Source organism: Quercus lobata, chromosome 5 (assembly GCF_001633185.2).
Source record: "Quercus lobata isolate SW786 chromosome 5, ValleyOak3.0 Primary Assembly, whole genome shotgun sequence".
Classification (NCBI taxonomy): domain Eukaryota; kingdom Viridiplantae; phylum Streptophyta; class Magnoliopsida; order Fagales; family Fagaceae; genus Quercus; species Quercus lobata.
The window spans coordinates 78,683,780-78,707,191 of NC_044908.1; the positions used below are offsets into that span (position 1 = coordinate 78,683,780).

General features: G+C 33.5%; 4 protein-coding genes across 8 annotated transcripts; 2 read left to right on the forward strand and 2 right to left on the reverse strand.

Annotated features, from left to right (window-relative positions):
• Positions 1-6,615: 6,615 nt before the first annotated feature.
• Positions 6,616-7,618, reverse strand: LOC115991212. Its single transcript, XM_031114954.1, has 2 exons — positions 7,274-7,618; positions 6,616-7,191 (listed from the first exon to the last, which is right to left on the reverse strand). The coding sequence occupies exons 1-2, from the start codon at positions 7,616-7,618 to the stop codon at positions 6,616-6,618; spliced, it is 921 nt and encodes a 306-aa protein (XP_030970814.1).
• Positions 7,619-7,794: 176 nt separating this feature from the next.
• On the reverse strand, positions 7,795-8,953 carry LOC115991213. The gene is made up of 5 exons (XM_031114955.1): positions 8,860-8,953; positions 8,657-8,739; positions 8,491-8,563; positions 8,338-8,415; positions 7,795-8,249 (listed from the first exon to the last, which is right to left on the reverse strand). Exons 1-5 carry the CDS (start codon positions 8,951-8,953, stop codon positions 7,795-7,797), a joined length of 783 nt encoding a protein of 260 aa, XP_030970815.1.
• A 2,189-nt stretch (positions 8,954-11,142) lies between these two features.
• On the forward strand, positions 11,143-19,738 carry LOC115991903 (F-box protein CPR1-like). 5 transcript variants are annotated; one of them, XM_031115883.1, is made up of 3 exons: positions 11,143-12,382; positions 12,849-12,930; positions 19,421-19,738. In XM_031115883.1, exons 1-2 carry the CDS (start codon positions 11,244-11,246, stop codon positions 12,901-12,903), a joined length of 1,194 nt encoding a protein of 397 aa, XP_030971743.1. In that variant the 5' UTR covers positions 11,143-11,243; the 3' UTR covers positions 12,904-12,930; positions 19,421-19,738. The 5 variants fall into 5 exon arrangements, with proteins under 5 accessions (XP_030971743.1, XP_030971741.1, XP_030971744.1 ...); XM_031115881.1 differs by lacking the exon at positions 19,421-19,738 and adding an exon at positions 15,232-16,233; XM_031115884.1 differs by lacking the exon at positions 19,421-19,738 and adding an exon at positions 15,263-16,233.
• Positions 19,148-20,539, forward strand: LOC115991904 (F-box/kelch-repeat protein At3g06240-like). Its single transcript, XM_031115886.1, has 2 exons — positions 19,148-19,420; positions 19,813-20,539. The coding sequence occupies exons 1-2, from the start codon at positions 19,410-19,412 to the stop codon at positions 20,138-20,140; spliced, it is 339 nt and encodes a 112-aa protein (XP_030971746.1). The 5' UTR covers positions 19,148-19,409; the 3' UTR covers positions 20,141-20,539.
• The last annotated feature ends 2,873 nt before the right edge of the window (positions 20,540-23,412 follow it).

Sequence of the window (23,412 nt, forward strand, 5' to 3'; positions counted from 1 at the left end):
AAGGACCAATTAGCTTTAGTTGAGGGTTCAATGAAGAGCTGGCAAAAGAAAAAAAAAATAGTATAATTTTTTTCAATAAAATTTAAAAACTCTAATGCCTGGCCCTAAATCTTTTTTTTTTTTAAATCCAATTAAAATAAGTTTGAATATGATTTTCTTAACAATTACAATCAATTTATACTTTTAACAAAATTTGTGAGTAGAGTGGCTAAATTTGAATGTGTTTTTAATTTTTTAAGTGGGGATTGGAAGCATGGACTAGTAAGTCAGCCGGTGATTAGCAAACTTAACACCACCATTAAATAATTAAAAAATAGGTGATATTAAAAAAAATAAAAACAAAAAAATTAGACAAGGGGCATGGGACATTAAGAGTAATTGAGTAATTGAAGACCAAAAAAAATGTTGACACAATAAAAAAAAAAATATTTTGAGAATTTTTCAACCTTTAAAACTGTGATTTTCAATTATGTTATGTTGGCTTTAATTTCATTTCAAATTTGATTGTATTTCATCAATCATTTCCATGTATGTTTGTGGGATTCAATATAATGGGTTAGTGTGTGAAACTGGTGAAGAACTGTGAAAAACAGAGCATCTCACAACTTGATCGTGACTAGCTCGTAAGTGGACAACCCACGAAAGGTCACGTGAGAAATACATGCTAGAAACTAAAGAGTCAAGTGTCAAAAGGCATCTCGCGACTCATCTCACGGCTTGGCCAACTCGTGAGATGACCCGCAAGATGCACTACTAGCCTGTTTTGTGTGCTTTCCTCACTATATAAAAGTCCACATTACCTACGAAATTTTAAGGAAAATTTCAAAGAGAAAACCCTAGAAATCCATTTGAGAGTTAGAGATTGCACACCCATAATCTTCTACAAATTTCTCTTAGTTTTCCTTTACTCCTACTATAATTCCATACCCTTTTAAAGGTTTTTAACCGAAACACATGTGTCACTCAATCTAAGTGTTGTGAGTTTTTTGCCTATGGGAAGTATTAAATGAAGTCATTCTTTGTGGATCTAATTGGAGCTATTTGCGAGATCCTGAGAACTAGTGAAGACGTGACTCGGTGAAGTCTGTTAGGAGCTGGAACAATGTAGTTTTGTATTGAACAACATTGAAAATTAACAGTGTAATATTAGCCCAAGCACAAGCCCAATCCTACCTTGTGTTAGTTGTGTACAAGAAAAGTCTACTACTTGTACTACAAGTCTATTAGTCTAAGATTTGACGTTAGAGCAGTTAAGGACAAGAATCATAGTGCCTCAGCAGTGGTCTTGCAGTGTTGATGCTACCAAATACAACACCTTAAGGACATAAAACCATGACAACATGAAAGTGAGTTAATGAATTGATGTTCTTTGTAAACTTGGGTCATTCCTTGTAGTTGGGTTTTGTCACGGATTGCCAAAATGGGAGATTTTAGAGTCCATATTTTTAGGTTGGCAAATCGTGATCAAATGTAATCCATTTATAGCGTTTTTGGTGAGTCTTGAGTGTGTTAGAGGTGTATTTCGTAGTCCAAGACAAAGACCTAAGTTCAGATCAAGAAAGAATCAAGTTCAGAGTTAGAAAACAAAGTTTCTGTCAATTTGACCACTGGCTTAACACCTGGCTCAATCGATCGAGATTTTCGATTGCAAGCTCGACACCTAGTTCAATCAATCGAGATTACGATATCGGTAAAAATCTTAAACATGAAAAAGTCCCTAACTTTTTCGTTTCAAGCTCAATTCGTGATCCATTTGTTGTGCTATTTAAAGGACATCATAAGCCATCCCTAGAAGGCTTTTCAGAGAGAGAAATCACCATTTGTGTGGTTAGGGTTTGTATAACCAAGTTTCTCTCAATCTCACTATACTAGAGACTCTCAAAGTAGATCTAAGCCTCCATCTATTCATCCCGTGAAAGTTCAAAAGTATATAGAGAAAAATTAACACGGTATTTCTACTACCATAGTGTAGATATATATGAAGCCATAGAGTAATCTAGTCTACAACAGTTGCTGGTCAAAACCTTCAAGTGGATTTCTTGGAGTCACAAACAGGGAAGTTTGTGTGAAATTAGTTAACCATAGTTGTTGATCTTAAATCTTTGAGTGGAGATCTTAGAGTCATAAACAAGAGAGTTTGTGTGCAATAGTTTCCATAATAGAAGATTTCGTGGATTCGGATCTACGTGTGGTCATGCCAATAAGTACTACATGAGGTAACAATAGATTTAGGGTTAAGTCTATTGTTCAAACTTCGATTCTATTAGTAAAATGCTATCTTGAGGTTTGTTTAGGTTAAAACTTCCCCAAGTTTTTAACTTTGAAACCATAGTTTCAAAAATTTTCCTAGGTCATCATTCTTGGTGTTCATGTGATCTGTGCTTGTTTGATGTGTTAATCATTTTAATCAAGACCATAATAAATCTAATTATTCATTTGGCTAAAAGTTGATTAAATTTGAGACAATTGTGGTCTAAAACCCTAACATAATTGATTTATTCTTCAATATCTAATGTTAAATTACAATAATGTATTTATAGAAGATTAGCTCTAATGTCATTGGTCTACATGGTCTAAGATAATTGGCTCAAATCCTACATAACTCTTCTTAATCTCAACTAATTGATGAAGGGTCTAATATGTGTAACTAACTAACTAGAAGTGATGGAACTGTAGCAATTATTAGGATATTACATTGAATATAGATTCCTAACAGCATTCCACAACTTTGGGAAAGGGAAGAGAAGAATAAAGAAAAGGGAGGTGTTTTCTAGGAAGTTGCAATTAGTTTTTGCATGATGAGGTTTTATCTTTTTTTCGTTTTTGAATAGAATGTGGGGTAGTTTTGGTTGTGTACATGGGTAGTGGGAAGATTTTATTATTATCTCTTCTCTATATATTATGATAATTCAGAAAGTTAGTTATTGTCTTTTTCACTTCTAAAAATACCCTTAATTTAATTAATTTATCCTTATTCTTGAAAATAAGAAATGAGGTTAAAACCATAAATAGATAAAAGTTAAAAGAAGAAAATCTACTAATTATTAACTACCCACTAGAAAGTCAATGTTTATCACAAAATAAAATAAAAAATAAAAATATCTTCCCACTACCCATGTTCAAAAAAAAAAAAAAAAAAAAAAAAGGAAACTATCCCACGATTCTTTTTTAAACTATTAAAATAGGAATTCTATTCTCTTCGGGGGGGGGGGGGGGGGAAATCCCATCTATTTTTTCAAATTGTGATAAAGGAAAAATTATAATACTAAACCCAAAAAGATGCTAGTTATTGTTATTATTTTACTTTGGGTAGTTTGTATCTATCTACTATTTAGTGTGGATTTTTTACCTGTTAGATTTTTTATTTTTTATTTTTATCAATTTATGGTTTAATTTTTTATTTGTTTATTTTTTTTAGAAATAAGGATTTTTTTTTTTTCTTTTTTGGTAGAAAAGGAAATAACATTGTTATGGATAGGATTGAAGACTTCTAACTTCTATTAAGAGCATTCTCATCAAAGATTGTAAAAATTTTAGCATTTAGCATCTAAAAATCCAACTTTATAACATTTAACACATCACTTTACAATACAACCTACATCAAAAATTCTATTTTTTTACCACTTCATTTAAATATTTTTTCTTTATTATTTTTTATTCTTCCTCTCTATCCCTCTATTTCTCTCTCTTTCTCAACCCAACAATTCTAGAACCTTCTTCCTCTCTCCGATCTTTTGCTCTTAAAGCCTTCTTCCCTTCGAGCCCTCCCTCTTAAACTAATCTCTCCTTCTAAACCTCCATGGTCGAAGCTTTTCAAGCTCATCACCTCCAACCACGCACACTACTGAAACCCAGCCAAAATCAAATCACAACCACCACCATGGCCAAAACTTAGCCAAAATCAAATCACAACAAAGACCCAAAAGCCCACCAACCAAATCACAAAATCACGAACCACTTCCACCGAAATCACAAACCACAAAATCACAAATGAAAGAATCACAAAATCACAAGAAAGACCCAAAATCACACAACAAAGACCCAAAATCAAAAAATCAAAAATCAAAAATCAAATCACACCCACCGAAATCAACCCACACCCAAAGCCACCCCGATCAACCTACACCCATCTCTTAACCATCATGATCAACCCACACCCATCTCTCAACCATCTTGATCAACCCACACCCAGCACCTAAAGCTACCCTGATCAACCCACGAACCCAGCCACCGAAATTAAAAACCCACCAAAATCAATCAAAACCACTAAAATTAAAACTCATCTATATCAAATCGCAAAACCAACTCACCGATCCGTCGCAGAGATCCACCATGCACCACCGCAAAGACCCACGATTCACGAAAAACCACTACAGCCCAACCACACCCAACATCACATCCCGCCCACGCCTAAGACCCACGAACTTGAGATGTTGAGAGAGAGAGAGAGATAATTAAATAATAAAAAATAGTAGCATCTTGCTACAGTGAGGTAATAGAACCTCACTGTAGCAAGTTACTAAAATTTTTAAGATTTGACACCCTTGATAAGAGCATTCTCATCAGGTGTGTCAAATGCCAAATATTTTGCACTTGACACACCGAACACCAAAAAATCACTCTCATGAGGTGTTCTAAATGTCAAAATATTTGGTATGAGTGAACAGTTCCGTCTCAAATATAGAAGCGTACAGACAACAATTATATAAATTTTATTATTTTATTATTCTCTCTTCTCTCTCCTCTCTCCTCTCTCATCACTTTATTCCTTTTTTAATTCTTACTTTTCTCTATCCCATTTGCCTGAGTCTCTCTTCCTCACTCATTCTCACTCTCAGCTTCTCCTTTCTTCCTTTCTCTAGAGCACACCGCTGTCCTCATCAAGCCGTTGCCGATCTCACCAAGTAGCAGAGCTCACCAAGTCGCCACCTAGCCATGACCCACGAACTCGACCACCAACACAGCCACACCGACCCATCCCAAATGCCATAAGCCGACCCACCACATCCACAGCAACCCATGGTCGGAGCTTCAAGCCAGGTCGATCTCTATGGCTGTGGGATTTTTTTTTTTTTTTTTTTTTTTTTTTTTTTGTGATTTGATGGTGGATTCGGCAGCGAGTGATTGTGGGTTGATTTTAATGGGTTGTGATGGGCTAATGTTGGTGGGTGGCGGCGGTTGTGGGTTGATTTTGGGTTTTGGTTATGGTGGGTGGTGGTAGATCCCTTTTCCTTCTCCTCTTTGTTCGCCTTTCACTCTACCTCTCTCTGGTTGTGGGTTTTTTGTTTTTGTTTTTGTTTTTTTTTTTTGTTTTTGTGCTGCAATTTGAGCTGATCTGATATTGGTGAGTAATTGTAGTGGTTGTGGGTTGATTGTGGTGGTTTTTTTTTTTTTTTTTTTTTTTTTTTTTTTTTTTTTTTTTTAAATAAGGTGGATGTGGGCTTGTGCTGGTTGTGGCTATCGGTGTTGTTGTGGCAGTGGTGGTTGTGTCGTTGTTGTTGTTGATGATGATGATAGGAACCGGGTAGGAGTTTAATATATTATTTAAATGAGTTGTAGATATTATTTTAATATATAGAAATAAAGAATAAAACATCTGATGAATGGGATGTTGTTTAATGATATGGTAAAATAGTAAAGTAAACTTTTGGTGTCTCAAAATGACATTTTTTTATAGAAGAATTGACGAGAATGCTCCGAAGATAAGTTTTAATGATTTGAGGCGTTAAAAATGCTTAAAAAATAGCATTTAGCATTTTTAACACCATTAATAAAAGTGCTTAGCGCATCAACGTTTCATTAAGGGTCCGTTTGGGAGTTTATAAAGGAATGGAATGATCATTAAAAGAATGGAATGGAATAGAATGAAATGGAATGGATTTAGTAGGGAAAGGAATGGAATGGAATGGAATTTAAAAATCTTGTTTGGATGTTATAAAATAAATGAATGGAAAGGAATGGAATGGAATGGAAAGTAAGTAACACCGTTTGGAAGTGACATTGGAAGGAATGGAATAGAATCATTTTATAATAACATTACTATTATACCCCTCATTTTAAAGAACATAAAAAATAATCAATGAGAACTTATAATTGTTTTGAAATGTTTAGTATTTAGTGGATGATGTGAAACTAGTTAGCCACAATTGGGTCTGTGTTAGATTATTGAATTACAATATAGTTTTGTCAAGGTGAATAGAAATAATCATGCTAATCAATAATTTAACAAATGAAGATAATGGCATGAAAATTTGACAATAGCACAATTTCTTTATTTCAATTTGAAAATTTTTTTTAGGGCCTGCTAGTTTTAGATTGAATCTTTCTTGGCTAGTGTGCTTTACAATAGATTTGATAATTTAATACATCTCCATCTCCCAATTTCTTTAAAGAAAAAAGAAAATTTTATTGTAGCTAAAAAACAAGTTATGTATATTTCTATGTTGTAAAGCAATTCACGCATCACATATTTATTCTCAACAAAATAAATATTGTCTAACAATGCAAATAAATATCTTAAAAAAAAAAAAAAAAAACTCTGGTAATGAGTCTTGCCAAAACAAAAAAACATAATCCATTCCAAAACTAAGGTTGGCTAAAAAATCCCACACTTTTTTAATTTTTAGGCCTAGACATTAGTGTCAATAAGACACATTTGCGCTCATGATCTGGGCAACCAAAGAACATCTCCTTATATGTTGAATTTTCCATCAAAAATATGTAGGCCTCAGTCTTTGATATTGGATCTAAGTCCAATAGGCCCAAAGCTGCGTGAACTTCTGCTCCATATGACTTTGAAAAGCACTTTGCCATAACCTCAGTCGCCCTATCAATTGCCTTTGATACATTATCAAATGACTGGGAAATTACATTTCCGAGTTCATCATCTTCTGTCAGTCGTCTTTTCTTGCTTTTAGAAGACATTGCATCTTGTGATGACACTCGAGAACGTGCAACATTAATTTCTGGTGATCTCTGATCATCTTCCACTTCAAAGTTCTCCAAAGAAACTTCATTTTGAGATATCAAATTATCAATCTCATCAATAGTGGTCGATGCAGCATACCTAGCACATTTCTCCTTTGCAGTTTCAGCATGATCACCTTTTGCTTTATCTTTAGCCCAAAGTTGTGCCATCTTAGAGTAGTTGGGTATAGGTGTTGTCATCCACTTTTTGCCTGCAGGTTTAGACTGTTACAAACCAAGACAAATGGTTAAACAACAGATATAATTATGAAATACAAAATTAAACTCACAAAAAATGGTAATTTACCACTATGAGTGGCTCCCAAACTTCTGGTTCAGCTGTCCACATATTTAAAGAATCATTCCATCCAAAACCACTCAATCCATCTTTAAATATGTCATAGCATTCATGAAAATTCTTCTTCAGTGTCTTTAGTCGATTTTTCACCTTATCCTTGTTAATTTCCATGTCAAATTTTTCTACCAACTCTTTCACTATGTCATCATATGTCTTAGAGGTAAAAGTTCCATTAACTCTACCACCTATGATCTCCTGATGTAAAAACGCATCCACTAAAGCATCATCCATAACACTACTCCATTGTACTTCTTTGCTTGGATCTCCACCATTCTTTTTTGATATCTTACCCATACTATAATTAATAGAACAAAAACCACATGTAAAATATTGTGTAAATATTAATATTAATTATCAAAAGATAGAGAGCAATATTAAAATGAAAAGAGAAATTTGCATAACATTTAGGTCTAAGTAATTGAAACATAGCATATTCTTAAACGACATGACAACAATAAACTCAAAAGCTATCACATTTGGACATAGTTTTGCCACATGGCTAATGCTATAGAGTCTCTTATAATATCTCCTTGCCTAACATCCTCATCATCTTCTCTTGGAGTAGGGGCTACACGTTCACGATGAGAATGCAAAACCTCTTCATCAACTTCAGCAATAAGACTTTCATCAGGATTGACACCCATTAAATAATTATGAAGTATGCAACATGCTAAAATGATTTCATTTTGGGTGTCAACACAATAATTAGGCTCTATAGTACTTGTTATGATAGGAAATCTCTTTTTAAGTACACCAAATGCTCTTTCAATAGCAGTGCGCAATGACGCATGTCGCAAATTAAACAATTCTTTAGCATTTTCAGGGGGACGAACAGAGTGCTCTTTTAAATGATAATGCACTCTCCTATAAGGTGCAATCAGACGACTTCTATTCATGTATCCCGCATCAACAAGATAATATTTACCTAATAAACAATAACAACCATTAATTATATACTACAAATTTTTTAATTATAAAGAATACACCCTAATACGTATTTGAATTAAATTTACCTTGTGGGATTTTTAAGTTATCGCTTCTAGTTAAAGCATTCTTTATTATTCTTGAATCTGAAGCAGTTCCTTCCCAACCTGGTAATACGTATGTGAATTTTAAATTAAATGAGCATGCCGCCAACACATTTTGTGTTGTGTAACCCTTTCTACCCCGATATCTTGGTGCATCCTCATTAGGCACCTTGACACGAACATGTGTTCCATCAAGTGCCTCAATACAATCCTGAGATTAACATTATCTCTCAAAAACATTTACCTTAAAATATATTTGTACTAAAATACTATCAAATATAAATTATATGCATGATATATTTACCTTAAAATATGGGTTGAACCTACTACTTTGTAGTATTTCAAGTGGCACTTGGGTTCCATTAGGTTGTCGAAGGAATTGATCCTCTAACATAATTATTGATCTTAACACGTTATGAAAATGGAGACTAATGGTCTCACTGGAATGACAAAAAAAGGACATTGTACGAGTCGTCTGATTATGTGCTAGCATGTGAAGAAACTTGCCAACTTGCTCTTCAACTGTGGCACGCTGTGTGTCTTGAAGATCACCATCTCTCCTCAAAATGTCACACAAACCTTGAAAAGCTTGTGGACCCATGCGTATTACATCATAGCATTTTTCACTATTCCTAAGTTGAGACATTAGTTCATCACAAACTTTTTGTCTTTCTATGGTTGATTGTGCAGGAATGTGGGGAACACGACTTCTTTTTAGTCGTTGCCTTTGATGGATAATGTAACACAAATAACGGCATGCAGCATGAACCAAGGCTAGTTTCCGCATAAAGTTCAAAAAAATTATGGTCTTAAGTACCTCATCATTCAAGTCCATCTAAGTAAAAAAAATAGTTATGTTATCAGTCCAACTTAGAAAATAATGGGTACATGTTCTAAAAAATAGTTACGTTATTAGCCTAACTAATTATGAGTCAGGATTTTAGTTTGGGGTGGCAAGGTTACAAGATAAGATTGAAAACAAAATTAATCTAAAAAATATTAGTTTGCATCAATAAATAAAAAACTATATAATAAAAAAATAAAAAAATAAAGATAATTAATTCATATTAAATAAAAATTAATTGAAGACATTAATCATTGTATTTATTTACAATTCAAGAAATTAATCAATGTACTCAAAATAAACTATGAGATTAACTCAATGAAAAAGTGTAAAAAATATAACAACATATTTGAAAAGTTGTATAATGACTCGTTGGGCCAATGGCTACAAACCTACTACTTTGAGCTGAAGTGGTGAGAAAATTTTAAACTTGGTTTGGTAGAAGATTTTAACATTCATCCCATTGCATGTTAACTTTGAACTGACATGTTGTGTGCTCTTTGATTGCTGGTATTATGAGTGTTGGACATATATTAGCTTAAACTAAATCCATTAACCTGAGAGGAATATCATCTAACAAAAACCCTCTCTCTAATCCTCACCCTTGCCTAATGAAAATATGGCTGACTTAAAAATACTCTGTTTCTTGACCAAAAAACAGAGCATATCTCCTAACATGAAAGGCAAATAGCACTATTTGGATAGCCCCAAATGAGTGTAAAATTTGTAAACTAACTAAAACCTTTCTTCTCTTACTCACTAACATGTTATGCATATATCTTTATCAGCAACAATTATTATAATTACGCTTTGAAGTCCAGCCCACAAAACTCTTGCCAGCACATTAAATTCTAAAAACAATATACGTACCATTGAGAGTCTCCATGATTATGCCACGTCTAGATTCCCCAACAAAAACAAAATAAACGGTGGCTAATTTATAGTACCATAATAAAAAAAAAAAAAAAAAAAATCCCTTCCAACAACTTCGGTTTCCACACGCTCTAAACTAATTTCTATCTTCCAAAGACTTGATAAAGAATAGATCTTCCTACACCACTGACATGTTTCTACGGGTTTTGATTTTTTTTTTTAATGAATCATTCTCAATCCACAATCCCAAGACATCCACCCTATCTTGTTTTCTATCAAGTCCAAACACATGCACACAGAATCAATTATTCATTGGGGAACGGGTTGTGGAGAAGAATCAATGATTCATTGGAACACATAAAAGCAATAGCAAATTGAATTTTAAGGGCCAGACCAAAAATAAGATTACCCAATAAGTTGTATACATTGGCATAACGTGTTTCTACGGGTTTTGAATTTTTTTTTTTTTTAATGAATCAATCTCAATCCACAATCCCAAGACAGTAATGAAAAATAGTTTCTCACACATAAAAAAGATAGAAAATATATGACAAGACATGAAGTAGGAAGCAAACATAACAAAACCGGTAAAAACATAAGAAAAAGAAAGACTTACTTGTGAGCAGTAACCAAAAAGTTGCAGCAGTCAAAGAATAAACAGCAGTAGCTTCAATGGTGTCTCACGAAACAGCAATAGCTTCACTTTGTAGCAAATAAGCAATAACGTGTAACTATGTTTTTTTTCTTACGGTTGATTGAGAAAAGAATGGTTGATATTAAAGGGGTATTTAGGGGTTTTAACAAAAATTTCATTAAACCTAAACCCATTCCCTCCCAATTTTGAGGGGAACAAAAATTTGAGGTTTGGAGGGAAAATGGAGGAATGAGCATTTCCTCATAACCATTTCATTCCCTCCCACTTAAACTCCCAAACAAGGGAATAAACTTTTTATTCCTTCCGTTAAAACTCCCAAACAAGAGAAGGGAAGAATATTCTAAAAATATATATATTTTTTTTTCATTCCATTCCATTCCATTCCCTCCTTCCAAACGGACCATAACAAAAAATTGATCAATACTCTCTTCCTTACTTCATTTCCAACTTTCAGAGAAAGGAATTCAAATCCCTAACTCTAACCGTAACCGCTATACTCTCACTAGTCCAACCACCGTGATGTGTTATCTTCCGCTAGAGATAATCACCAACATACTCTCCCGATTACCAGTGAAATCCCTAGTAAGATTTCAATGCGTTTCCAAGGAATGGCACACCCTAATCAGCGGTCAAGATTTCATCAAGCTGCACCTCCACCGCTCCTTCAAGTCCAACACAGATCGCACCCTCATCGTCCAGGAACTGAACGCCGGTATTCCCTTTGATTTCTTCTCTGTCAGTTTCCATGATGAGAATCGCTTCGGCAAGCGTTTGGAAATTTACCAGCCACTGCATTGTTCAAATACGTCCACCGACATCTTGAGCTCTTGCAACGGTTTGGTTTGCATTTACAATCAATGGGGCGAAGTGATCGCGATTTGGAATCCATTGATAAGGAAGTATAGGAAATTGCTCCGCGAACCAATTGAGAAACCTTCTGGTTTTTCAAATTCTTGGCCTATTAGTTTAGCATTCGGGTATGATTCACATAATGATGACTATAAGGTGTTGAGGGTTGTAAGCTTTTTTAACATGGGCACTCCCGGAACGGAGTTTGAAGTTAAGTTGTGTAGTCGTAGGTTGCAGCGTTGGAAAAAAATTGAAGATCAATGGCCAAACAAGGAATGGTCGATACGTTCTGACTCGGTGTTCTTGAATGGAGCTTTGCATTGGTTAGTAGCTGTGAATGGGCAGAATCCGGAAAATATTGTTGCTTTCGATCTCGCCACGGAGAAATTCCGGGTCATTACAACGCCACTTAAAGCACCCACTTCTTGTTTGACATGTTTGGAAGTATTGGAAGGACAGCTCTGTTTTATTGTGATTGTTGATGAGATGTATAATGATGTTTGGTTGATGAAAGAATATGGGGAAGAGAGTTCTTGGACTTGGATTTATAAGATTGAGCAAGGTGTAGTGGGTTCAACTTTTGAGTATTGCAAGCCTCTAATGTGTTCCAAGAATAATGGGAAGAAGATTCTGATGAAGGAGTGCCATAGGTATCGTACTTATCTTATTTGGTATGACATAGAAAAGAAAACACGCAAGAGGGTTAAGATTCGTAAGCTTCCGGCAATGTTTCAGACGGCAACTTGTATAGGGAGTCTTCTTTTGCTTGATGGTGATAATGTGATTGATCCAACACAAAAGAACAATAGGTAAAACAATTATAGTTTAATGATTTTTTTTTTTTTTTTTTTTTTTTTTGTTTGCTTAATTGTCTGTCTTAGTAGTGTGTCATAATTTTTGGTTGCATAAGTCTCTTGAAAGACCAGTCATGGGTTCTATTAAAGTATTAGTAAAGTGGTGGTTGTGAATGATAGGGGAGAATTCTATGTAATTTTGTGTTGGGCTTCAGATCATTGTTTCAGTGGTATGCATTTTGTTGTAGATTTTGTTTGCTCTTTCTCTTTTCCTATATAATTCTTTGATTATGTAATTCTTTGGGATTTTTTTTTCTTTTTGGATAGGTAATACTTTTATTGAGAAAAGACTACTTCATGGAAAAAGATACTAAGTAGCCTAAAGAATTACATCACAAAAAAATGGGAAATTTTTTTTATGATAAAATAAATCATGTAGCTGACTCAATTGCTAACACGTGTTAGTCTTTGTCTTTGCCAGGAATCAAACTCCATCAGAGGGTCTTAATCTGTTGGTGAAAGGAGTGATTGATTAATAAACGAAACACAAGAATGATAAAGAGGTGATTGTTGACTCTACTGTATCTTTCAAAATGAATGGATACCATTCTTTGATTTTGAGCTTGTTCCGTTAAATAGTCAAGTATGATCATTTCTACCTACATATAAGAGAAGCTGGATTATTTATGTCTTCTGTAATATTTAGCTGTTTCCTCATCATACCATGTTGTTATACTTGATAGTTCCTGTATTGATGCATATAATATGACAATGCTTTTTTGGTGTTGGAATATGGTTCATCAGTTGTCTTAGGCTCTGAATAGGTCTTTTTATTCCTACATGCTTTGTGTATATACTATGTCATATTAATTGTTGTGGTAGTTATTAAGCATCCTATGGGGCTCATGATTGCTTGCATACTAGACTTTTCAAATTTGAATGTTGATATTGTTAGGAAACAACTGTTAGGCCATCATCTTTATGGAAAAGAGTTTGTAGCTAATGCTTTGAGATTTATCATTTGCTTTTTTTGAGAAGTATGATTGATTTGCTTTCTTAAAATCCTGCTGTATTTGTTTTCTAAACTAGGGATGTGAATGACTTTTATTATAAATAAATAAATAAAATTAAAAAAAAAAAAAAAAGAGAAACATTACAACCCATGTACACAGAAAGTGTATGTGGGCTGCTTTAAATATTGGCAATTGAATTTTTCAAGACCTGTGAATGATTGGGAGTTGGGAGTCTTTGTTGTCTTTTATGGACATAATTTATTCTTTCCCAAGAATGGGAGTGGTGGGTGATTTCTTGGTTTGAGGGAATATGTGTACTAGTTGCTTGCCAAATCAAAACAATCAAAGGTGGTGTCTTGAGAATTTTTTTCCTACATTCTGTTTCTCCTTTAAAGGTGATGTCTTATTTTTTCAACTTTGATTTTGCTGGTCTTTAAGTTAATAAGAACACAATTGTGGTTTGGTGTTTTTGAGGGATTTTACTTTTAAGTTAATCTTGATAAGGAAAGGTGGGAAAATTAGGGTTTTCAAGACTTGGGGTTTTGGATTTGGCTTGTAAATGAGAGAGAATTGATGTTGAATGTGTGATTATGGTGAGTTGAAGGTTAGGCATTAGGAATGGTAGTGATTAATAATGGTTCTTCAGTGGGAATGTAACTAGGTTTTGAGATTGGAAGATGGAATTTGGTAGATGAAAGATTTAGAGAATAGAAAGTATGAAGTTGCTGAATGATTGAAAGTTGTGACTTTGAGAGAGAGTCAAATTCTCCAATTGAGACTACTTTGAGAGTGCCTCTACCTCTAAGCAAGATTATGTAAAAGTCTAAGCACACAAATGAGTATTGTTTATTTAATGAGAGTTACAAGCCGTTACTTATACAACAATAGCCCTAATCTAACTGGTCCACATGGCTCCACATTATTGGATTAATAATTCCCCATGTGCTCTTACTAATTCAGTAGGTGATCCTATGGTTTTAAACATGTGATTAATGTGATATATGTTCTTAACATTAACTAACTCAAGCTAGCGTATCTCCTAAAGTCCTAATAACTGACTTGAAACCAACCAGCCTTATCATCTGCAACCCTTTATTCTCATCCAACTGAGCTCCATGCTGCCAGCTTAGGATTGGATCACATGCATGGGAGTGAGAGGGAACCACCATGCAAATTTTGGACCAATCTGACAATGGAGTGCTGATCAGCACCTCCCCTAAACTAGGTTTTTTGTTTTGTTTTTGCTGCATTATGTGCCTTCCCATGCTTTTCTAACATTAGTAATCAAATCTAGTGATATTTTCTGATAACTTTTTAAGAGTAATTTAATGACTATTAGTTGTCTTAGTCATAACAATGGTGCTGACATGTGGTCATGCAAAATAAACCTTCTGGTTTCTCTTAAGGTTTTTTTTTATTTTTATTTATTTATTTTTTATATAAAATTTATTGGGGAATTATTGTAGAGAATGTAACATACTGTTGTTGATACTTTTAATTCAATTCAATGCATCAAATTTCTTTAATTAATTCTTTTGTGTATTTATCATTGGAGTTATTAGCTTGTATTTATGCTCTGTTCTTTTATGACATTTCAATTATATATTTTTTGGTATGCATATGAGGACCCTAGCAATCAATGATAAAAAATGTGTCCACATTTTAATAAAATTTTCAGACTAAACAAGTAAGAGGAGCTCTATTAATGTCTTTGGTTGCATTTTACACTATTTTTCTTGAAATACCTCCTTATTGCAGCATGGGTCTTATGCTTCTATGGGTGGATGTTCATTAATTTTCAATTTTTTTGGTTGGTGTTTCATTCTCCAACTCTCTCTGATATTTGTACAGCATGCTGGATAAAATCTTTTGTTTTATAAAGAATTTGCTAGAGAGTATGCTGGTGGAGGAATGAGAATGGCTATCAATTGTATGCCTATAATACGGCACAAGTATTGACAAGTCTTTACAGTCTTTGTTTCCTTTGATGGAGTTTGTTCTTCTCTGTCACCAAATCTGACACTTAATCATTTAGTGGAGTTAATAGCTTACAACTGCAAGGTAAGGGTTATTGGTTGGTATTGGAATCATAGATAGTTAAGTTCAAATTTTCATGTTTTTGCAACTCTTTATCTTTAGAATGGTTCAAAATTGATTTCAATGTTGCTTGATATAAATGGAGGATGATTGTGTTCTGTACCACTAGAAGTCTTTTGGATAGAACCTAGAAGTAGGTCTTTGTGTAGGGGCTCAATTTGCTGATGTCAAAGGTATCATGTTTACAACTTTGACATATCACTACAGTGTGAGCAGGCTATCACTTATGTTTTAGTGATGATTTTCTTTGTGTAAGGAAGCTTCTTATAAATAGACATGGTTAACCCCCATTTCTCCTTATTTTTGTGTTTTTTAAAAAAAAAAATCTTTTTTACCTTGTGATTACCAGTTTTTTTTTTTTTTTTTTAGTTATTCAGCTTGTATTAGCCCAACAGAAAATGAAATGAAGCATTTAACATCGATAACATATATTGTACATTTTTTTTTGTCAAACATGTTGCTTTTCAACTCTAGTTATTTACGACTCTCAACCATGGTACTATAGTAGGCCATTGTGGTCAAAAGATTGTGTGCTGGGGGGTTATGGGTTGGTATGTCATTCAATCTTTCTTGTTTAACACATTAGTTTCGCATCTTTTGGATGGTTGGAAATTGTGATTTCAATGTGGTATTAAGAAATGTCAAATGGCTGCAACTAATTTTTGTAAAAATCAATGAAAGTTTGGTCTCTACTTAGTTTCCTTTGATGGAGTTTGTTGTTCACGGATGTTCTCTGCAACGTGACTTATCTAATGTTCTCATTTGATTGTATCAACCAGGTACGAATCTTGTAAATAAATTGTCAATTTTCTAAAACAGGTCCTATATTATAATTGTAAAGCTCATAAGATGTTATTCATAAATCAACTCTTACAAAATAGTGTTTTTTAAAAAAAAAAAAAAAAAAAAAATTATAAGCTTCTTACAGAATGGTTACTTTCTGTTTAATAGAAAAATCTAACAAATGAAAAGCCGACCCATTCATGAAGCAATAATAATAAAATAAAAAATAAAAAAAAATAAAAATTGTGGAAGGCAGAACTTACTCTAAGTTTGGATGCGGGAGGCCTATTAGGGGAGGAAGGATTTGAGGGAATTTAAATTATCAATTTTGCCAATTTATATATATATATATATATATATATATATATTTCACAAAAGAGGGTCATAATTACCAAATTGTATGACAATTCCCCTCCTCTCCCCTTGTGACTAATATTTTAAATGTCCAAATAAAGGTGAGTAATATCTATTTTCCTTTCGCCCTACTTAATTTTTAAAATACCTAGATAAGGGAAATGGTTCGCTATTTACTGTTCTCTCTATCTTTTCCTAACTTTTAATTATTTTCTTCCTTCAAACTTCCAAACACTCTTTTTTGAGAACTTCCAAACACACTGTTAGTTGTTTGGCTAATTACTAATTATAAGAGCATCAGCATTGGCAGTGTAAAAAATTTAGCAATTTGGTATTACAAAAAGTTACTTTATCTATTTCACCACCTAACTTTATAGAATACTCAACATTAATAGTTTTATTTTAATATTCAACACAATAAAATAATGTATCTACTATAATAAACAACAACTATCACCACTATCACAATAAAATAATGTATCTTTTAATAGAATATTATATATATTTTTTACCTTCTTAGTTACAGTGCATAGCCATCTTTGGCTGTGCACTGTAGCTCAGCAGCAAAATATTATGCCTTTCCATTGATGTACTTGATTTTTGCTATATTTTAATGATAAATTTAGCATTTTAGCAAAGTGTCTCCACCAATACTAATGCTCTAAGTGAGAAAAACTAGCTTAAACTTGTCTGTGATTATACTATAGCTAGAGAATTACAAAAATTAACTCTAAAAAAAAAAAAAAAACATAAAAAATCAACAATAAAAAATCAACATTCTTCTTGGTTACTTTCTAGTTCATATGTTGTAAGTTAGAGGAGGTGGAATCACAAGAATATCTGAAATTAATCAAATGATCTAACGTGAAATATTTAATCATAATACTAATTATTTGCCCTGTGGCTAAATTTTGAAGCTGTTTTTCCATCCTTTGCCCATGGTCCATACTGCTACATCATAATAAAATCATCTTTCTATCATAAAAGGGAACAGACGACAAGAACCAGATAATAGTGAAGTATCCAAAAGATGTCCAAAAAACATGTGAACTATATATAGAATGGTTTTTAAGACCACAAACAATTCCACAATTTTTTGTCATAATTCTAACGTAATAGATTATGAGTGGTTGCTTATCACTTAAACATGAGCTCTCAAACAACAACTTCCACTTTGAACATGTATGTGGGACATGAAGACAAAATCATATGTTCATAACCCAATAGTTTTAGAAATATTTTTTTTTTGGGGATATATGTATTTCCTAAATATAATAATATATTGTTTGGGATATTAAATATGCATGTTCATAGTTAAGTCTATCATAGAGTTTCTAAAATCCAATTCATTAATTTTTTGAGATAATTAGAAGTATATAAATTAATATGCTACTAACCATGTAGCTTGAACCTCTCCCCTCCTAAACCCCAAGCATTTTGTGCATATCTAATAAATTCTTATGAAAGCTTTGTTAATACTTAATAGTGACATTCATTTTCTCACCAAACTAGCATAAAATCACTTGATTTGCTAAAATTGTAGCGTTTACTAAGAACTATTTTCAAGTACATCGTATGGGTTAATGACTAGTTAAATTGAACAAGGGAATCAACTTTTATAAAAGAATAAGATATCCACCCATCATGAATCTGTGACTTGAGGCTTACACTCCACCTCACATGAAATTAAAGTCTAAATTCAAACACTTCACAACTTTTGCCACAATTCACCACGTGGTAAGTTGTGTGTGATGGAGATAAAATAATGGGTCCATGTGATACACCTAAGCCCTCCAAGCTTCTACTCCAACAAGGCTTCTTGAAACTGTGTTTTGTCTAGTTCTCTGGATCCCACAATACGCCCGATTGTAACTGCCAATGCCTGGCTTCTTCCAATGCTTCCCAATAGCACCAAAACCTTACTAAACGTTTTGAAAGGGTGTGGTAAGTGTTTGGGCTATCAACCTTTTAATGGTATGGAAATGGAGAGGTAGGAGTTGAGGAAAATCCACAGGTAATTGTGTAGAGAATTGTGGGTATAACAATCTCTAACTCTCAAGGTTTGTGGCTAGGGTTTTCTCTTTGAAGCACTCCTCAACATTTGTGGGTAGTGTGGGTATATATAGTGTAGGCGCAGAAAGTGTGTATTAGAAATGACAGTCTGGTAAAATAAAATATTTTGCGGGTGTCTTGCGGGAAGGCCTTACCTACAAGATACTCATGAAAACCAGCTGTCTCCATCCTGTCCTGACTCTTTGCATTCCAGTCATGTGCAGGGCATATGCATCACTTCGCGGGATGCTAAGTCACGAGCTACCCGCGAAAACACTTCAGTCTTCAATGCCTTGAGTCTTCACACACTCTCTCTCTCACATACAACCCTTACAAATAAATCCCACATGAAATACAGGGTATAAAAGATTGAACATAATTAGAATCAAATTTGGTACGGAATAAAAGCCAACAAAAACACATAGTTGTAAATTACAACTTTACACTTTAAAACTATTATTTTCAATTATGTTATGTTGGCTTTAATTTCATTTCAAATTTGATTGTATTTCGTCAATCATTTCCATGTATGTTTGTGGGATTCAATATAATGGGTTAGTGTGTGAAATTGGTGAAGAACTGTGAAAAACAGAGCATCTCACAACTTGATCGCGATTGGCTTGTGAGTGGACAACCCATGAAAGGTCACGTGAGAAGTACATGCTAGAAACTGAAGAGTCAAGTGTCAGAGGGCATCTCGCCACTCATCTCATGGCTTGGCCAACTCATGAGATGACCCAAGAATGATAAAGAGGTGATTGTTGACTCTACTGTATCTTTCAAAATGAATGGATACCATTCTTTGATTTTGAGCTTGTTCCGTTAAATAGTCAAGTATGATCATTTCTACCTACATATAAGAGAAGCTGGATTATTTATGTCTTCTGTAATGTTTAGCTGTTTCCTCATCATGCCATGTTGTTATACTTGATAGTTCCTGTATTGATGCATATAATATGACAATGCTTTTTTGGTGTTGGAATATGGTTCATCAGTTGTCTTAGGCTCTGAATAGGTCTTTTTATTCCTACATGCTTTGTGTATATACTATGTCATATTAATTGTTGTGGTAGTTATTAAGCATCCTTTGGGGCTTATGATTGCTTGCATACTAGACTTTTCAAATTTGAATGTTGATATTGTTAGGAAACAACTGTTAGGCCATCATCTTTATGGAAAAGAGTTTGTAGCTGAGGATAAGCAGGGTCCGGTGATGATTCTTGCTTTCGATCTTGCCAATGAGAAATTCTGGGACTTTGCAATGCCGCGCCAACCACCCACCTATGGGGCGGAGAGGTTTTTAGAAGCATGTTTGGAAGGGTTTTTGGAAGCGTGTTTGGAAGTATTGAATGGAAAGCTATGTTTTATTGTGAATCTTGATAAGAAGGATAATGAAGTTTGGTTGATGGAAGAATATGGGGAAGGGAGTTCTTGGACTCGGGTTTATAAAATTGAGTATGATGGAGTGTTTTAGAATGTCAAGTTTTTCAATCCTCTAATGTTTTCCAAGAATAGCAAGGAGATTCTTATGGAGAAGTGCTACTGGGGTCGTACTTTTCTTATTTGGTTTGACACAGAAATTAAAAAACACAGGAAGGTTAAGATTCGGAAGCTTCCCCATGTGTTTCAGATGGCAATTTGTACCGGGAGTCTTCTTCTACTTGATGGTGATAATGTGATTAGTCGATATTGAAGAACAATAATGTAATTGATTGATATAGAAAGAACAATAGGTAAAACAATGGATTAGTTTTTGTTTCCTTAATTGTCTGTCTTAATATTGGTGTCTATCATTTTTGGTTGCATAAATCTTTCAAAGACCAGACTAGAATTCGAGTATTAGTAAAGTGGTGGTTGTGAATGATAGGGGACAACTCTCTGAAGATTCGTGTGATATGCATTTTATTGTAGATTTTATTTGCTCCTCTTTTATAATATAAATCTTTGATCATGTAATTTTTTGGGATAATTTTTTACTTATAAAAAAATTTCATGCATTGCTGACATGTGTTAGTCTTTTAGTCTTTGTCTATGCTAGGAATGAAAGTACATTAGAGGGTCTTAATCTGTTGGTGAAAGGAGTGATTGAATGATTAATAAATGAAAAGTAAGAAGGATAAAGAGGTAATTGTGGACTTTACTATATCTTTCAAAAATAATACACATACTGTTGTTTGGTTTTGTTAAATAGTCAAGTATGATCATTTCTACCTACATATAAGAAAAGTTGGATTATTCGTGCATTCTAGAATATTTAGCCGTTTCTTCATCTTGCCAATGTTATGAAACTAATGCACTAAATAGTCCCAGTATTGTTGCATATCTAATATGACTAATTTTGGTGGACGAATATAGTTGGTTGGTTGTCTTTCTCTCTGACTAGGTCTTATATGGCTAGATGCTTAGTGCATCTACCATGACATATTAGTTGTTGTGGTGTTATTAAGCATCCATAAGGGCTCATGACTGCGTGCATATGAGAGTTTTCAAATTTCAACGCTGACATTTTTTTTTTATAAAATTATTAAAGCTGTAAATACTAATTATAGTTAGGAAATAACTTTTAGGCCATCATCTTTTTGGAAATGAGTTTGTAGAATATTTAGCTGTTTTCTCATCATGTCAATGTTATTAATTCCTTTTTAAAAAAGAAAAAGATTAGGCCTTAGGGTGTTTTCCTTATTCATCATAAGGTGATTCTGAGGTCCTTAACTTCATAAGTCTTTTCAAAGACTGATTAGTATAGAAATGCCAGTAAATAAAATTATAAGTAAAGCCTTGGGACTAAGGAATGGATTTGCTCTTTTCTTATTTGCATATAATTCTGGACATTCTTTTGAGATATATGGTGAACCTTTTATTCTTTGTTTTTACAGGGCCTGCAAACCTGCTTGGTGGCTTTGTTTTCATGGCATCGTCATTGTCCTTTTTTTTTTCTTCATCATTTCAAAAGAAAGAAGGGGCAAGGGAGGGAGCATTTAAGTGACGATCTATCCATTTCATTTGTGGAAATTACTGACACTTGATTAGGATGATACTTTTCTGGGGAAAGCATGTCATTTGTTTGGCAATCAATTTTATCTGGAAGGTTGTTTCTGTTCCTTCCTATTGATTGTATAGATTTCTCTCTTCCCTTGGAACCTTCATTTCTAATTTTAGAATGTAATATATCTAGTAAAGCAATCCAATTTTGTAAGTTATTGAAGATTTGAGCAACATCAAAGGTTGGAGAACTTTCCAGTTGTTGGACTCATTTCTACCTATATATAAGAGAAGCTGGATTATTCATGTCTACTAGAATATTTATCTGTTTTCTCATTATTCCAATGTTTTTTTATTTTATTTTATTTTATTTTTTATTTTTTATGAAACTTATGCACTTAATAATTCCAGTATTGTTGCATATCTAATATGACAAAATATAGTTGTCCATTTTTATAATTTTAAGGAAAAAAGATAGGATTTTGGTTTGGCAATGCTCTTCAATTTCTAATATATAGATCAGATATAACTCAAATTCAACCGTGGCTACTCCAAAAGACAAATTGTGCAAAGATGAAGCAATAGCCGAAACATATTGTTCCTCTTGGTTTGTCTTTTTTTGGCCAATATGGAAGGGAAGAAATGAAAAGATATTTGATAAAAGGATCCAAATTCTTGGATTGACAACTCAAAAAGCAAAGTCTCTACTTCTATATTTATTAATTGGACGTAAATAGATACTGACTTATCAAATTATTATTTAATAGATAATGTGATAACTGATAATATTGTATGAGACTGTGCATATTGAGCCAATAATGGATGGCTAAAATGGATTATATTGTTTTGATGCTCGATACGAGTAAACCTGATGCAAGGAGAGGGCGAGCGGGGGCAATTGCCCCACCCCTCAATATATATATATATCTCTCTCTTTAGATTTAGTATTTGCATTGTATATGTTTTTGTTTGCTTTAAGCTTATGGTTTTCAACTTTGCAATTGCACGTAATTGTGCTATGGGGTTGTCACTCTTGGCTCCACTAGTAATATACTTTTCTTAGCTTTTGATTATTAAGAAGCTCTTTTAATTTTGTATAATAACTATATATTGATTGTTTTAAAAAAAAAAAAAAATCTTTTACTTGTTTGAAAAATATACTTATAGTCACCTATGAAGTATCTCAAGTACAACAACATTTATACTAAATCTAATGTTACGCAAAAGGGGGAAAAAAAAAAAAAACTTAACACTTACATTATATTTTATATGTTAATCAAATTTTTTGTTTAATTAGTTAAGTATCTTTTTAATTATACTAATTAAAAAAATTGAAATTGATTTTGTCTTCAGCTCTTTATTTTCATCTTGTCCTCCTAAATTAAAATTCTAACTCCGGACTTGATGATAGGGTGGAGTGATTTTTCCTAGAGAACACAACGAGGAAGATGGGCTTTGTAGGAAGGTGGATTAGATTATTGATGGACTGTTTATCTTTATCTTCTTCTTCTTCTTCTTCTTCTTCTTTTTTTTTTGTGAAACGATGGACGGTTTATCTATTATGCTGTACTCCATCTTCTTAAATGGTGAGCCAGCGCCCTTCACCCCTATGAGGGGTCTTTGCTAAGGTTACTCTTTCATCTCTTTAAGCTGGTACTAGCTTATTAGTATTTTGCAGGGCAATTGAGCATGGTTGTCTGAATCTGATTCAGTTAATTCGAATCTATGAGCAAGCCTTGTGTTAATGGATCAATTGTGATAATA

Excerpts from the sequence above, each read along its gene's own strand:
- LOC115991903 (XM_031115883.1), top strand. The coding sequence starts at position 11,244 with ATGTGTTATCTTCCGCTAGAGATAATCACCAACATACTCTCCCGATTA. Across the intron at positions 12,383-12,848 it reads CCAACACAAAAGAACAATAG|GAATCAAACTCCATCAGAGG; the intron begins GTAAAACAATTA and ends TGTCTTTGCCAG.
- LOC115991212 (XM_031114954.1), bottom strand. The coding sequence starts at position 7,618 with ATGGGTAAGATATCAAAAAAGAATGGTGGAGATCCAAGCAAAGAAGTA. Across the intron at positions 7,192-7,273 it reads TTTGGGAGCCACTCATAGTG|TCTAAACCTGCAGGCAAAAA; the intron begins GTAAATTACCAT and ends GGTTTGTAACAG.
- LOC115991213 (XM_031114955.1), bottom strand. The coding sequence starts at position 8,953 with ATGGGTCCACAAGCTTTTCAAGGTTTGTGTGACATTTTGAGGAGAGAT. Across the intron at positions 8,564-8,656 it reads GGTTCAACCCATATTTTAAG|GATTGTATTGAGGCACTTGA; the intron begins GTAAATATATCA and ends TGTTAATCTCAG. Across the intron at positions 8,416-8,490 it reads GGATGCACCAAGATATCGGG|GTTGGGAAGGAACTGCTTCA; the intron begins GTAGAAAGGGTT and ends ACGTATTACCAG.